At 42.1% G+C, this 16,004-nt stretch overlaps 1 protein-coding gene across 3 annotated transcripts in view; it reads right to left on the bottom strand.

Annotated features, from left to right (window-relative positions):
* Positions 1 to 1,175: 1,175 nt before the first annotated feature.
* pde4ca (phosphodiesterase 4C, cAMP-specific a) overlaps positions 1,176 to 16,004 on the bottom strand; it is a 69,173-nt gene continuing 54,344 nt past the window's right edge. For 2 of the 3 annotated variants that reach the window (XM_034703563.1, XM_034703564.1), the window contains 14 exons: positions 13,767 to 13,958; positions 12,526 to 12,562; positions 11,760 to 11,833; positions 11,611 to 11,663; positions 9,713 to 9,825; positions 6,759 to 6,852; positions 6,491 to 6,663; positions 6,301 to 6,399; positions 5,971 to 6,135; positions 5,758 to 5,857; positions 5,447 to 5,601; positions 5,226 to 5,348; positions 4,794 to 4,976; positions 1,980 to 4,524 (listed from right to left, as the gene is read on the bottom strand). In XM_034703563.1, the coding sequence (XP_034559454.1) occupies positions 4,036 to 4,524; positions 4,794 to 4,976; positions 5,226 to 5,348; positions 5,447 to 5,601; positions 5,758 to 5,857; positions 5,971 to 6,135; positions 6,301 to 6,399; positions 6,491 to 6,663; positions 6,759 to 6,852; positions 9,713 to 9,825; positions 11,611 to 11,663; positions 11,760 to 11,833; positions 12,526 to 12,562; positions 13,767 to 13,958 (2,050 nt within the window). In that variant the 3' untranslated portion in view covers positions 1,980 to 4,035. Of the gene's footprint in view, positions 4,525 to 4,793; positions 4,977 to 5,225; positions 5,349 to 5,446; positions 5,602 to 5,757; positions 5,858 to 5,970; positions 6,136 to 6,300; positions 6,400 to 6,490; positions 6,664 to 6,758; positions 6,853 to 9,712; positions 9,826 to 11,610; positions 11,664 to 11,759; positions 11,834 to 12,525; positions 12,563 to 13,185; positions 13,231 to 13,766; positions 13,959 to 16,004 lie in introns of all 3 variants that reach the window. The other variant, XM_034703562.1, reaches the window with a different exon arrangement.

Below are 16,004 nucleotides of genomic sequence, written 5' to 3' on the forward strand. Positions count from 1 at the left end.
ATGATCTCAGGTGCCTCCTTTTCAACAAAATATCAGAAAACTGTCCTGATTTGTTTTGCATGTCTGATGAAGATAGACTTCAGTACCTGTTTACTCACAAAGTGTTCCAGTTCGCTCAGTTTGTGTTAAATGCTGTTCAGCAGCGTAGGAGCACGCTCTAAGTCTGATTTAGTTGTTGTCAATGTCAAATGTCTGAGGTGTACCACTATGCGTTTTAATTACTTCAGATCATTGTTGGACATGTGCAGTATTGTAACTGCTCTCTTCTTTTTCTTTTTCTTCTTATGTTGTTGCTCCTATTTTGTTTTGTTTTTGTAGTGTCTTGTAAGTCCATATCGGCTGGGAACCTTTTCGGTGCATGACACGATGAATAATAAATAAACTAAGCTAAACAAAAAACTAGCTTGATAAATGTTAATACTGAAAGCATAAAAAAAAATTAATTAAACCCAATTATTCTATGTTAATTCAAGTTGAAAGTGTGAATCAGGAGCTGGAGACGAGCAATAATGGGGGTGGGGAGTGTTAGGTGTCATCTAAAATATATGCAATTATCCTAAGAAAGACTTGTATGTCCAGCTAATTTGGTCATATATAATTACCATACCTTAACTAATGATATATTAAACACCATGCCATTACATGAAGTCATAGCGACAAGATCATTTGGGATAAAGGTAATAGAGGTTGTTTTATCATAAAATATTCTAAGTCTCTGAGATAAAGGAAAAGTGTCAGCAGCCCAAGATTGACCTCTGACTGGCAGTGGCTAGAAGTAGGAAGTAGTTATCTTACTTCATAACACGCCTCATCACCATATTAGTAATAGCTTGTGACAAAACTTCCGCTGTCTTATTCCCAAAATAAATGTTGTTATGTTTCTGTACCTAAGATACTCACATTTGGCACCAACATTTAGCCTGAAATATCTGGTCCTGAGAACAAGGATTTAAAGATCAGGTTATAGGGTATTGAACAACAATAGGCCTAATGCTGCTTAATTAATGACCCACTCACAAGCTGGTACATATAACAAGCTTAATCATATGTGTACTTACCATGATCAATATTTTCTTTAAATCAGTGCAACTTTATCATGAGGACAGATTTTGTTGCTTGTGATTGTTTGTATGCTTCATTAAGTTTCCTTTTGAAAGCTGAGACAAATACATGAAAGTGAAGAGTATCTCCTTTATTGGCAAGGCATACAGTTGTAGTTGGAGAGAGGGCAAACACACCCGCAGTTAAACAGCAGAGGTTGGATTGTCAAAGCTGCAGTCTTAGTTCATGACGAATATTCATCATCAAATCTTTAAGAACAGAAATACTCATCTAGGATGACTTGAGGCTGTACGACTACTGTGTCTTTACTCTGAATCAAAGAAGTCTCAGATCAGTACACAAATAGCAAGATTCTTCATGAATACAATATCCAGACATATCAGTGGAAACAGAGGAAGACAGGATAGGAGGGATTTTCAGATAACGCAGACTGAAATCTGTCAATGAACTAGTTAACACCAAGAAAACATGAAAGTAAGTGTTTTGCCTATTATAAATCTTATTGGTAGACATCAAGAAATTAGAGGAGAAGGGAAAAGCGGAGTAATATCAGAAATCTGTCCTGTTTGAGTTTCTTGCATAACAAGCTACATATAAGTACTAAACCCTCAGACTAAAATAAAGTCTACTGTTCCATTGTTTCTGACAGATAATACAGAAATAATAAATAATCTGTACATGAAGTACTTTGAGGAAAATGTACAAAATAAGCAATGTGTGACACGCAGAGAAACAGACACGTTGTGCTGGTTGAGCTGCTTTGAAATAGTCCTTAGTGTTGAAGGCATCCATGAGTGTTTCTCTCTCTGTTAGGCGATGTTAACGGCAAATGAAAGGATTGCACATGTTTCAGTCCAGCATGACAGTGACAAGAAAAAAATCCTTAGTTTGGCAATAAGGCATCAACAACAAAAAAAAAAGGTCAGCTCATTTATACATTGAAACAAGTTTCTCCACAGGCTAAGTTTTATAGGTACTCTATTCTCTCCCAGTTCTTTGAATCCTGCAGCCCATGTCATGCATTTCAACAGTACACATTTTTTGTACAGTCATATATAAAAAGAACAAAAAAAATTCAGTCCCTCCAACATACATCCTTTAGAGCTGTAGTGGTCCAGCTCGTGCAATTCACCTCTCCAACAGAAAAAACAGTGAAACAGTCACATTATACATGTTTAACTGTACTGGAAGTGCAGAACTGTAAAAGTACCATACAAAGTGCTTTGGTTTTTTCTTAGCAAATACATCAAAAAGGTCAAACTGTCATTCACTCACACACACTAAAACACATCACTGTTTTAAGACAATATCAGTTTCAGTTACTGTTTGAACAAGAGTTAGAAAAAAAACAACAAAGACATATGGGTCAGATTGGCACGCAGGGCGCTACAATCAACCAACTTTATCAGTCACTGATGGAAAGTAGCCAGTGGCAAAATGGAAATTACAGTACGGGTTGTGTCATGCTTGCTTGGCACTTGTTTTGTCATTGACTATGTCCCTGTGAAGAGCAAAATATTGATCAATGAGAGAAAAAGAACATATTCTGGCACATGAAAATGTAGCTTAGTAACTAGGGTTTGTTTTTGTTTACAGTAACAATGATTCTCTTGTATTACTGCCATTACCAGTCTGCTAATCTATGCAAGTGGCTTGATGCTGCTGTGTTGGACACCTTGTGTCATAACAATAATGGATTTGAATAGATGATTTCATGCGTTTCAGCTGTATCGAAGCATTGTTAGTCATTACATGATGTTTGTGCTGGTTTGTTGACAGCCAATGACAAACTGTCTCTCAGTCAACAGCCTCCCAAGAGTCACGTTCTGGCTCAAGCCCTTAAATACCACAACAAGGGCTGGCCATGAACTAACTGTAAAGTGCTAAACTTGAAGGCGAGCATAAATAAAAATTAAATCTGACAAAAATCAACAAAAAGTAAAAAAAATAACTGAAAGATTTCTGATATTTTGGGTAGATTTATACTAAAATACAGCTTGAATGTATGTTCCTTTTAGGCCTATACAAAACCTTGCAATGAATCTGTCTCCAATGTCAGAACTGCAGTTCCACTTTTCAACACCGGGAGGCACCATGTGCATACCCACACCATTTTGGATGTGATCTCCTTCGACTGAACAGCACTTCACTGACCCTGGCTCAGTTTTGTCGCAGACAAATGTAATAGTTTTGGATCCCAACTTTAAAGTAGTAAGCAGAGATAAAATGAAATTCTCAATTAATGTTCTGTCACTTCATCATAACTAAGTATTCCTCCTCCATAACAACTGCCTGCCTAACACAACAAAACGGCCTGTGCTACGTAAATAATAATCAAAAATTCACTCAGTCTGTCTGCATACAATCATGCATAGTTCCTTTCTGTCATTACTTTGCTGCTTTGAAGTGTGCTTTTTACTGTATCTTTGTTTCACTGTGTATGAACCTACATTTGAAAATAACAACAGAATACATCCATGAAAAAAATTAACAAAAAAATGTAGGCAAAACAGCATTGTCCCTGTAAATTGCAAGTTTGGCAAGACCTCTGGTTACTTCCTCACGTTCTTCACTGGTACTCCAAAAGAGGAAGACAGCACTGTTTTGTAGTAGACCTTGGTTTGGCTGGTAAAATGGAAGTTTTTTTTAAACTTCCCACTGTCCACAGTTTGTCTAAGTGACATAAAGGACCGCTCAGAAACTTGGTTTCCTGTCCTCTACTGGAACAGTGACTCAGTCTGTCTGTCTCTCTCCAGTGCAAGTGACCACTGTGTAGAACTGCAGAGTTTAACACACCTGGATGCCTGCATGCACTCCTGCACTCCCAACACCAAGGCTTCCTGTCACCCTGTTGGCCTTGCCAGATGCAGTGATGTTTAGGTTGGAGAGGGAGAGGGGGAGTGACAGAGGATGAGGCCTCAAATTAAGAAAACAAACAAAAAAGCCCAAAAGAAACATCACTTTTGGTTGGTGCTATGTGCCGAGTCTGAAGCGAGGGACACCAGAGACGCTTTCCTGGTCTGTTTCTCTGTCTTCGTCTATGTCTTTGTCAGAGTCAAGAGGAAACGTCCTGTCTGAATCAGGTGTAAGTTCTGTGCTGGGCAGAGCATCAAAGCCATTGTCAGAATCAGTCCTGGAGAGTTTGGGCCCCCTATTGCTGCTGCGGCTTCCTTCCTCCTCAGGTAGACTCTCTGTGTCTGATTCTCCCTCTTCTTCCAGAGTCAACTCAAACTGGAACTTGTCGGCTGAAATGGAGCCACCGCCTCCACTGACTGCTGATGCTTCCCCGGCCAGGGCTCCCTCTTCCTCCTGGCCCTGGTCTGGTGAGGGGCTGTGGGGGATCATGCTCTGGTACCACTCTCTGTTGTCCTCCAGTGTGTCCAAGATCTCCTGAGCATCCGGATGGACCAGGTCTGCCCAGGTCTCCCACAGAGGATGAACTATGTAGTCGATGAAACCCACCTGTAACAAGAAAGCAGGGATTAATCTACAGAGGGAATGAAATGTGTTAATATAACATTTCCTTTAGTCTTCTGACCACTCAAAGCACTTTTACACTACATGTCACATTCACACACTGATGGCAGAGGCTGCTATGTAAAGCACCCTTCAGCATTAACTTAATCCTATTCACACAACCCACTCTACCACTGAGCCACAGCTTCCCCTTCAACACAAAACTTTGGGAAACTCCAGGAAAAAAGGTATAGAAGACTTTCTGAATTAAATACCTGGCTCTTCTCTATTGAGGCATTTTGTTTGTCACACATGGGGCTGATCTCCATGCCTTTGTCCCGCTCCCTGTCCCCCTGGGTGAAAAACTCCACCATGATGCGGTCCGTCCACGCCCGGTACAGCTCCAGAGGCTTGGTGGGGTTGCTCAGGTCTGCACAGTGCACCATATTCTGAAGGACCTGGAGGGACATGAAGCAGTGAGTGTGTGCCATCAAAGAGGTCCATTTAGATGTACACAGTTTTTACTACTGTTCAAGTTTCTTTTAATTCAGCCTTAAAGAGACTTCTAATGAAGTATTTCACTTGAAGCATCATCTATTGGTTGTTTTGCTTGCATAGAAAAAAAGTCTTAACACTCTTTTTCATTAGAATAAAATATTGATAACTAAAGACTTCTTATGATGAATAGAAAGGAAAAGCGTTCTCACCTGTATGCGATCTGAGTAGTTGTCAAGCAGCAGAACTCCTAAACTGGTGACTTTCTTGGTCTCCACCATGGTTTTCAGGTCTGCCAGGAGGTTCATGTGCTTTGACATATCTGTTGCCAACACCTACAGGTTTTGAAACAAAACACAGTGTCACCCTGCTGTGTTTATGAGGCAGACCGAACTCTATCCCCAATCTTAAGGGCTCCACCGTAGTATCTTACCATATCAATGACCATTTTTCTCAGTGACTGTCTCTGCTTTTTGCTGAGGTTCTGAAAGATGTCACAGTTTTCATCCTGCAGCAGCTTAAAGCCGACAGCCAGGTGGTGATTCTCCAGCACCGATGAGTCGTTATACATCAGGGCCAGCTCTGAGTCTGAAGGCAGAGGAGACAAAACTTTACAGTAAGCTTCTGCAAACCAGAAACACAATTCTCCACAGACATGTGCATACAGGCGTCTCATTTGCAAAGTTAAACACACCAAGCATCCACACACGCTCGCATAATCCCTGCGGAGCTATGCAAACTCACTGGTGTTGATGAGAAACTGATTGGAAACTCCAGGGTGATCCACATCATGGATGGCGCTGGCAAACAGTGCAGCAAGGATCTCCAGATCAGTAAATACAGCCTTGGATGACACAAAGAGCAGAGAGTCAGCATGACAGGACATGAGCGGCTCCAGTTGTTTTGATTTACGGTGATAAAGTTTCTTAAATTAAAATGAATTGAGCAACTGTCTACCTCGAGTGCAGGGGTGGAGAGTAAGACATGCGTTGACTGGACCACGTCTGCAGCATGGATGTTGTTATGATAGGCCACATCAGCACGGTAATGGTCCTCCAAAGTCATGATGAAGGTAATGAAAGTATCAGTGGGAATCTTGAAAGACTTCAGGAGATCTCGTTCCTGCAAACACAACACATCCACATCAGTCAAGGTAAAACTCAGTCTTTACTGTGTGTTAGTTCACTGTTTTGTTTGTTTGTTTGTTTGTTTGTTTGTTTGTTTGTTTATTGCCTCCTCAGCCACTGTCAGTATCTAAGGTTTGAGTTTGTACAGTACAAGAATTACCTGGAAGATGGTGTACATGGTGACCGTCAATGGGCGGTTCCCTGAATACTCAGCAACCTTAAAGATGTCAATACCCCATCTGTTAACATCCTCCATCTCCTGCAGGTGAACAAGGAAAAGTGATTATTATTCAACATACAGAATAAAGGGCAACACAGAATAAGTTGTCTTTTGAACAAGTCCTCCATACCCTTGTTAGAAGACCTTCCTGGCTGGTGTTGACCCCAAAGCGAGGGATGTTAGAGGGGGCAAGGCTGGGGCTGTGGGTAGCCTTCTTCACACCGCTGATCTGGGACATGGGACGCTTCTTCTTGTCCTTTTCCTTTATTGGGGGTGACATGATGTCCATGTCATGTTGCTTTTCTGTTAGATGGAGACAGGGGGAATGTTAACAATGCAGCCCCTGCACAACCTCTTTAAGTGCAGCTGGTGGATTGTACAAAGTTAAGTTGTTTCACCAAGGAAGGTGCTGGAGATGAACTCAGACACCTGGTTCCCTGATCGGCTCGTTTCTGACAGCTGGGTGAGCTCCCGGTTCAGCATCCTCTTGAACTGAAGAACACATAAGAACGAGTTTGATCAAACACACTTCTTACTCACACACTCTTGCTGTACAATCATCAAAACACAGACTTTTCCCATCAAAATATGCTCAATTCTTCCATCAACAGCCTTCACATGTGTCTGTGTCATGTCACACAGTGTAGAGGCTTTTGATTGGACGCCAGGGAAAGCATGGCTGATTTTACACATTGTTGCCTGCAGCCAAACACATGCTGCATACTCTGCATTTGTATTATGTTTGTCAGATCAAAAATCAACCGATTCCATTAAAGACACCCAGAGGAAGAGAGAAAGACAACTGTCTCATGTCAACCACCAGTTGTCCACTCCTCCACACTCATTCACAAGACGAGCAACATGTGAGCCCCAGCAGTCTAATCCCCTCCCACCCAGCTCATCCCCTGCCTCTCCTCACCTGAATGAACATCCACGACACAGTGATGAGATAATTCACTTCTGGCATTTCAGCGCAAAGTTAAGCATGGGAGAAAAAAATTTTGCATGAAAAAAAAGAGACCCTTTAGTCGTCCTCCGACTCCTGCCAGAGAAACAGACAGCAGGGACAGTTTGTGCAGCTATTCTGCTTGCATGAGCAAAAATCCACTGCAAGCAGACAGTCCACTGGTTAGTGCTCTGATAGGTACAAGTAGAACAGATGGATGAAAAAAGTGCTCAAAGGTCCAGGAGAGAAGAGGAGAGAGGAGCTCAGATGCCAGAGTGCTGCTGGATGCAAGGATGCGAGGCAGAGGAGCTACTCTCCATCGCTCCCCCTGAATCTCCCTCATTCACTCAGTTACTGCCTGCTCCGGTATGTGTGTGTAAACACAGGGAGAACGAGGTTCTCAAATCCCCGCCTCCTTCCAAAAATGTCTAAGAATAGCAGCCAGTCAGGCGCTTGCTGCAGCAGAGGTTGGAGGAGCAGATGCCCTCATTGGTTGGGAGATGTACAGAGGAGGAGGAGCAGAGTGTGTTAGGAGGCGGAGGTAGTGAGACAGACCATGTGCACCAAGTTTGAAGAAGATATGAAGGAAAAGCTTTGAATGGATAGAGAGTGAGGGTGGGGGTAGGGGGGGGTCGGGGGGGGGGGGTCATTCATGTAGCCAAAAATAAAAAAAGAACACAACGTACCGCAAAGATTAGAGGATATTGACTGTTATCTCACACATTATCATAAAGGGATGATTAGAAAAAATTCATTCTGAATTACTCAAATCTGCCTGCCTTCTGAAGGCATTATGTGCATGTGCTGAAATAAGCTCAGCATGAATAGAAGTCCTCATGCATTTTGATTCACTAGAAAGTGATGTAACCTGAACTTAACTTTGTGTTTGGTGCACCATGATTTAAAGCTGACATTACAGATCATAATATGACAATTTGGGGACTTTTATTAAAGCAGTAAGACTCAGTTTTTGGTCAGCAGCTATGTTAAGCATTCCTAATGTTCCTCAATGTTTTAGTCCAGATTTGCATCACTCTTCTTCGAAGACACTTTCAGGAGTCATTAAAGATCTGCTTCAAGCCAAACTGTTCGATAAGTTTGTCAGTGATGTGGAAACAGTGTGCACTGCGACCTCCCATGTGCTTCCCTTTGTTCCCAAGTGCCAGCATGAATAATTCTCCCCCACTGACTGAAGCTGCTCATTGACTGATGTGCAGGAACTGAAAGGAGAAGAGGGGGGGGGGGGGGTGTATGCCTCCCACGAAACCTCCGCCACGTGAGTGTGTGTAGCCATAAATGAATCCATGCATGCAACATATTAACGGAAGTGCAATGAACATGGATGTAATGGCAGGAAAACGGTGTGCACATGTGATGTGCGTGTGTGTGTGTGTGTGTTACTATGAGGAGCATGAGTATGTTGTGTGTGGGCGGTCTAATCATGGTATCACATGAGTGGCGGGCTCCAGTCTGAGGAGAGGAGGAGGAGGAGAGGGATCCTGAGAGGAAGAGTGGATGAGAGGGGGATGCCGTTTCATCTTCGGCTCTCACTACCTCATTCACATTTTTCTGCACATGACGGGGGGAAGGGAGAGTCTGAGTCTCGTCTCCATCTGCATGCATGAAACCATCCAGCTCATTCATGGAGTAAAGTTCCTCTTCAACGCACTGACAGATGGATGAATCTATTCACATTTCAGTGATGGATTCCCTGTATTTTTAAGCTTTATAGTATGTTCAGTGAAAGCTAACTTACAGCACACCACAGAAAACACATCCACATAGTGATACAGTTGATGAAAATGAATAAAAGGGTCTATGTATTGCTTCATGATCCATTCTATTAAAAAACTGCTGACATATTTCATCTCCAAACAGGAAATACCACTTTGTTAAGTCAATATGATTACCGATTTGGGGGTCACTTAAGGTCAAAATTTAGCTAGCAGTCTCAGTGAAAGAACAATATAGGTGGAAGGGACTGCTTGATATTTATAGATATCTAATAATCAGGAACTAAACTAGGACCTGCCGTTTATGTCGACTGCAGCTGACAGGGTTCCCTTCTCTATCTACAGATTACATCTATCTGGATATGTATGTTACATAATATTCAACCAGGATGACTTCAGGATTACCCAATATACTGTGTTCAAGCAGTTTCAGTCCAACCACCTTGAAAATGGCAACACGACTTGTAGAAATATGACTAATGGCATGACTAAGAGAAATACCTCAGGGGGTTGAACTACAGTACAGATCAGAGGGACTGCACTGCAACCTTGCACTCGGCCTGGCTATATTGAATGAACTGTAAGATATTGAGAGGCTCATACCTGGTGAATATGAATATTAAATCAAGCTGATGATGATGATGTGTAAGTGCAGTGTTTGAAGTTTAAGTACCTTGTTGGAAGCCATCTCACTGACAGAGTGTCGAGTTTTCAGAGTCTCCAGTTGTTCCAGACACCAGTCCAGCTCGTCCAGAGTCTCTATGGACAGCTGTTGGTGAGGCTCCTCTGCACCGGATAAACAGAGAAAGGCATTATGGGATGGATTCAACTGGTGGAAAACATTTTCTCTCAATTTAAATTAAAAAAAATTGGAATGAAATGGTCTAGAAACCCTATTCCAATGATATGGGAGGTGGAATGAAAGTCTTTACATTTAGTTTCCATAAAAAGGGCATTTTTGAAGTTTCATACAACATATGCTTTCAGTTATTTGACATTTATAACCATATAGATTGTACAGATCAGTATTCTAACATTGTGGGAGTGACATTTCCCCAAGTGTGAATGATCCCCTCCACTTCGCCTACATCACCACACCTGACAAAGCCAATCCCCCAAAACATCAGAAAAGCCTGCCCTCAGTCCTTTCTCTTCCTTGTTCCTTCAAAACTAAACCAGACAAGCCAACACAAAGAGCGCCAGAATGTGACTTTTCACCATAGCTAATTCTTGTTTTGTTGATATCATATTATTTCCAATATAACATATTACTTAACATTTACTCTCCTAGATTCCTTCTATGTTTACCTTATTATTTGAGAAACTGAGGTACCAGAAGTGAATACATAAAGCTCATAGCACCTATTTTCTAAACAAAACAAGCACCGTTTAGCAATTTCTGCACTCAGCGTCCTCATCACAAAACCACTCTCAGCTGTTTATTGTCACTATGCTCCTCATCCCACCTTTCCATTGTCTTTACGATTTCTGTAAAATGTCCTTTAAAGAAAGGAAACTCTGAGCACATCAAGCACAGAACAGTTTAAAACAGATTTTTGAGTCATCACCAAGGGTGGAGGAAGTGCAGCTAGACACCTTTTGTTTCGAGTAAGCACCAGTGAGATACGCTCTGAACTTGAGTTCCTAGGTGATGCCAGCGCAATAAAAGCTGTTAGTGGACATAGGCCCTTAATGATGTAGTACAAAAACAAAATTCGGAAACTACCATTGGAAACTACCTACATTATTATTGGTTTAACATTATGTGACCACATCACACCTGTCCTCCAACATCTTCATTGGCTCCCCTTCCCCTACCGCATACAGTTTAAAATCCTCCTCCTCACCCACAAAGCCCTCCACCACCAGGCCCCTTCCTACCTCACTGACCTCCTCCACCATCACGCTCCTACCAGTAACCTGCGTTCCTCACATGCCGACCTCCCGTCTCCACCTCATAGAACCAAGCACCGAACCTGGGGGGACAGAGCCTTCTCCGTAGCCGCCCCAACCCTCTGGAACTCTCTCCCCACTCATATCCAAAACTGCTCTGAACCTTCAGCCTTCAAATCTCTTTTAAAAACTCGCCTTTTTAAGTTAGCTTTTGATTTGTAATTGTACTGTTGCTTTGTTTGATCTGTGTTCCTTGCTTGAATTGATTTTAACAGGTGTACAGTGTCTTTGAGTTTCTGAAAAGCGCTATATAAATAAAATGTATTATTATTATCATTATTATCAATCAAGTTTTCATCAAAATCATCCTGTTTACCTGCAAACACATTATATTATTTAATCAAAAAATAACCTGCACGCAACATCAGCATTTCTGTGAACCAACGACATCAACAAGCACGAAGCCTTTTCAGAAGTGTATTCTTCTCCCTCTAATGGACCTCATGTATTTGTGATTGATGTCATTTCCTAATCCACGGCTGTGACGTGTTACCAGTAACCCAGATTACAGCTCAAATCATGATAATGTCCCCGCTGCCTCTCTATCTTTCTGAACAGGGTCAGTGATGATAATGGGGTATTGATTATTAAATAGTTCGTTCTAACACCAGGACCAACCTGCCAGGCTGGTCTTGCACATGGATGGTGGGTTGCTGCCTGACGATCGTGTCCTGTAGAGTGAAATACCGTCAGCAAACTGAAATAATACAGTATGAACAGCGGGATTAGATTGGTCAGTTATGTGGGGATGTTTTCTGAAAACGTACTTGCTGGCTGTGCGATCTTGCTGGTTGGTTATGACAGCAAAGTTACTTCGGACTGTCCTCAGGCTGGCGAGGACCTATAGGATGAGAACAAGAGACTGAATGTACAAGACCATGTAAAGTGACGTAAATAACATTTGGGACATAATGAAAGCACAGACGTCCCTTCATCTGATGCCCTAAGTACGTACATATTCCACCACTAAATTCATCTTGTACTAGATAAAGTGGTGACGAGCCTTTGAAACCAAACACTGTGGCCTTCATCCTCCATGCTTAAGTGTTACGCAGTGGCATGCCCCAGTCTCTCCACGTCTGATGTCTTGATGGCATCACTGACACCCTTCTATGTCATGTCTGTCACCTTATCTGTGGCCAAACACTGACACTGCACACAGAGAAAGCCCACAGAGTATCCCATGTCCAGGCCTGACCCATGTAGCACCCTTATCAGCAACTGCATGCAAATTTAAACAGCATGACTCAGCAGTATTGGATTCACTGCTTCTTTTGCTCTGTAAATTGAGCACAAGAGTGACGCACATCCCATGCAAGAGTGGGGCAACGCTGGTGGGATGCCTCATTTTGTCACAGGGCCAAAGGAATGATGAGGGGCTGTCCCAATGAGTTCACGATATGGGATTTAGCAGAGTTTTTTTAATGGCCTGACATGCTAAACTAACAAGTTTAAGTGATTCTCTTTTATTTGTCCTTCTACATTTTTTCAAAGGGCTTCAAAAGAAAAAAACCAAGATATTTAAGGGCTCACCTGTGCAAATGGAGTGACAATCATGTCTTCTGTGTGTCTGTAAAACAGAGCAGAATAAACATGTAGAAACAGCATGAAACACTGACCAGAGGACTTTCATAGATGATACTACAATTGAGTAATTCATCAATATTAAAGAAGAAGGCTAAAAACTTTGTTAAGAGCAAATGAATAGTAACCAAACTGCACTTTGCCCTCAGGTATTGCTTCAAGTTTACTAAACAATGTCTGCATCCAGATGACAAAACCAGGAATCTAATTTACAAGTCAGATATCCTCAATCTTTCTTTGACATCCACCTGTTCCAATGCATTTATGTCACAGAACAAATATGTCATGCACTGCATATAAAAAAGGTTTGTGAGGAAATGGATTGTGGTGGGTGAAAAGGTGGGTGACATGAGTATCAACCGTAGCAGGTGTGTTTTTATACTTGGTTATCTCGGGTCAAACAACGCATGCAAAAACAAACAACTGTGGGTGTTTTAAGGGAAGGGGTTCTGAGGGGTTCACTGGTGAAGTGTCTGATATTAGGTAATATTTGAAAGAAAGGGGAGGGGGGTGGAAATAAAGAGCAATCTAAAGGGAATGCAAGGTAGAGCTAAAGGGGGAGAGTAAGTGCTTTTATTTTTTTCCTTTATTTGATCATGTTCTTCTCACCGAGTTGACAACCAGTTGACCTCCCAGTGCTTCAAGCTTTCTTCCCTTTAAAAACAGATAGGCAAGAGTCCATGAGGAGGCCTGTGACTGCTGTTTGAACAAACTTTGAGGCTTTTACACATAACCAGCTGTGGAAGGGACTTCTTTAAGGAGCATTTTGGACAAAGATTGAGTGTGAGGAGAACTAAAGGGGAAAGAAAGTCCCTATACTTAATTACCTGATTACTTTAAAATCTAGGAGATTTGACGTGCAAGTATGTGTGATGGAAAAACAGCTGGTTGTACTAATGTTGGGCTTAGGAGATTTTGAGTTTGACTGTGGACTTTGGAAACACATCATGCAGAGTCTGCATAGTGTAACCCTGATTGTGACTGTTTTTAAAGGTATGTTAAGATCACTTCATGTCAAAATAAGCACACAAAATAAAAGTAAAACTTGGATAGAGCAGGAATCACTGAGAGAGGTTGGACTGTTGTAAGGGATGTAAATTTGGAGGGAAAATGGTCTTAATTGCGAATAATCAGTTAAAGATACAAAAATGATGTAAATAATGTTCATAAAGAGGCTTCAGAAGACTCACAGGTCACTGGCACCAGAGGAGTTTCTGGAGGGACCTTTGGGTGAAAGGTCAAACTCAGAGTCGGAGCGGTACAGGAAGGATTCCCGCCGCTGGCTGTGAGGGAAGTTGGCCTGTAAGACCAGACCGGAGCCAGGGCTGGCCTGAGGGTCCAGGGGGCTGCGTCCCACTGACAATCCATTCTCCACATCAAAACTGAGAAGAGAGAAAGAAAGAGAGAGGGAGAGATGATAAGCATAAGATGGCTAAAGAAACATTTAATGCAGAATGAAAAAAACACAAAGACTTAGTCCTGAGGATAGAAAATAAATGAAAGGAGCAATTCATCCAACAACCACTAACTTATTCCCCTGGCTAGGACACACTAACACCACTAATTTCTATTACTGGTTCTATCCAAGTGGCAACCTCCGGTCTCAAAGTATGAAGCCCATGCGGAAGTGTTATAAAACTGCAATACATCGAGTATCCGCTCGAGGCTGGCTCCGGAAATACCGGAAACCACATACACACCAATTCAAAAAAGACGATCTTTTTGGCAGAAATAAACACATTTACAGCCTGGTTCAAAAATCGGCTTGGCTCTACGTAGCTAATTTCTCTATCAGCACACACTGTACGGGGGGTTAGTTTTTTTCTAAAGTGACGGTTCAGAAGATATTAAGATTACGATTTTTTGCCCAAATGAGGACATGACTGACTTGACTCCTGGTCGGGAACACATAGCTGTTGGCTAGGAGGCTCAAACTCTGCCTCTTTACTTCACACTATGCCTGGTGGAGTTCCGCATTTCCAATATGCCTCCATCGATTGGCTTCAAAACAGCTCTCAGGAACAGATGGGTGACGTCACGGATACTACGTCCATATTTTATACAGTCTATTGTTCTATCATTAAACAAATAATACTCATTTCTTCAGGCATACTCAAGCTGCCACTGAGGTGTACTCTAAACAAATTGGTCTCTGTGAGAGGAGCAGACAACATGAGGGTCATAATGCAACAAATAAACAGACCAATAAGGTTTGCTTTATAGCCTTTCACTTGTGGATTCAACTACAAGGTTAGTGGCCACACACTGCCCAAGTTGATATGAACTATCCTGCAACAGTAGATAAAAGAGTGTAGAAATCTACTCAAGTGGATAGACAGGAGCCGCTCAATTAACAATGGAGGAGAGATTAGGACCGTACAACACAATGATTGTAAGGTAAAAATATCTCAAGCTTTCATCACTTGGTAGCACAATTCATCTCCTGAACAGGAAGTTTTATAATTTGAAAGGAGGTGTAGTCATTACAATTTAGTAACGACCAAAGCATGAGCTAAAAATGACACATTCAGGAGGGAGTCAGTGGGAAATATGTGAGAATACACTGATAAGTTTCACAAAGTGGATTCAACGCACAATGAGTGGGTGTTTTTAGCTCCTGACTGTGATTTGCTTCTAAATGTGATCTGCATGTTGGTGCACCTCCTGCCACAGAAGAAGACTGACTATTAGAAACCAGTTAGCCGTTCACATCAAGTCAAAGACCTAAAAAAGCAGATAACATCACATATTTCTCCATATGCAGCCCTTTACAGTAAGCAAGTAAAGAACAGAAGTGAACCCTCACAGATTCATCCACTTCCAGCGGGCTGTCTGCACGTGCTTTGTGACCATGGACCACACAACAGGCACTTCATTAAAGATGTGTTGCCTGCAAAGCTAATGTCATGCAGGTGAGGAACAAGTGAGTATGTGCAGAGGAGGTCTGTGTGCTGGAGGACTGCGAGTGAACAGCTGGTTTGACTTGAGGTCATGTGAGTGTGAGTCTATGAATAGGCGAGCGTGCAGGTGAGGAGGAGCTCCTCCAGATCGAACATGATTCAACTATGAATAGAAGAACAGCCAACAACAGCGTGGAAGGGAACCTTTTGGCAGTCTAGGCATGTTTCAGCCTTGATCCACATCCTCTATTTTCCCACAGCCCCTCAGCTGACATGCAAACCTGGAGAGACTCTGTCAGCGTGCAGCTCCGTTTGGCAACATGTCTCCTTTTCATAACAGTCTGAAGCGATCCGGAGTAGAAATCCAAACTCAGCAAAACAACCGTTAGCCAAACATAGAGGATTATGAGGGGGTCAAGATACTAGGACACATATCCTGCATTTTTTAAATAAATGTGGCAGAGTGCAAGACTTTACAGACAGCAGATGTTTGTTGATTGATGATAAGAGTAGGAAACAATCCAAGCA

This window comes from Notolabrus celidotus, chromosome 15 (genome assembly GCF_009762535.1).
Source record: "Notolabrus celidotus isolate fNotCel1 chromosome 15, fNotCel1.pri, whole genome shotgun sequence".
Taxonomy (NCBI): domain Eukaryota; kingdom Metazoa; phylum Chordata; class Actinopteri; order Labriformes; family Labridae; genus Notolabrus; species Notolabrus celidotus.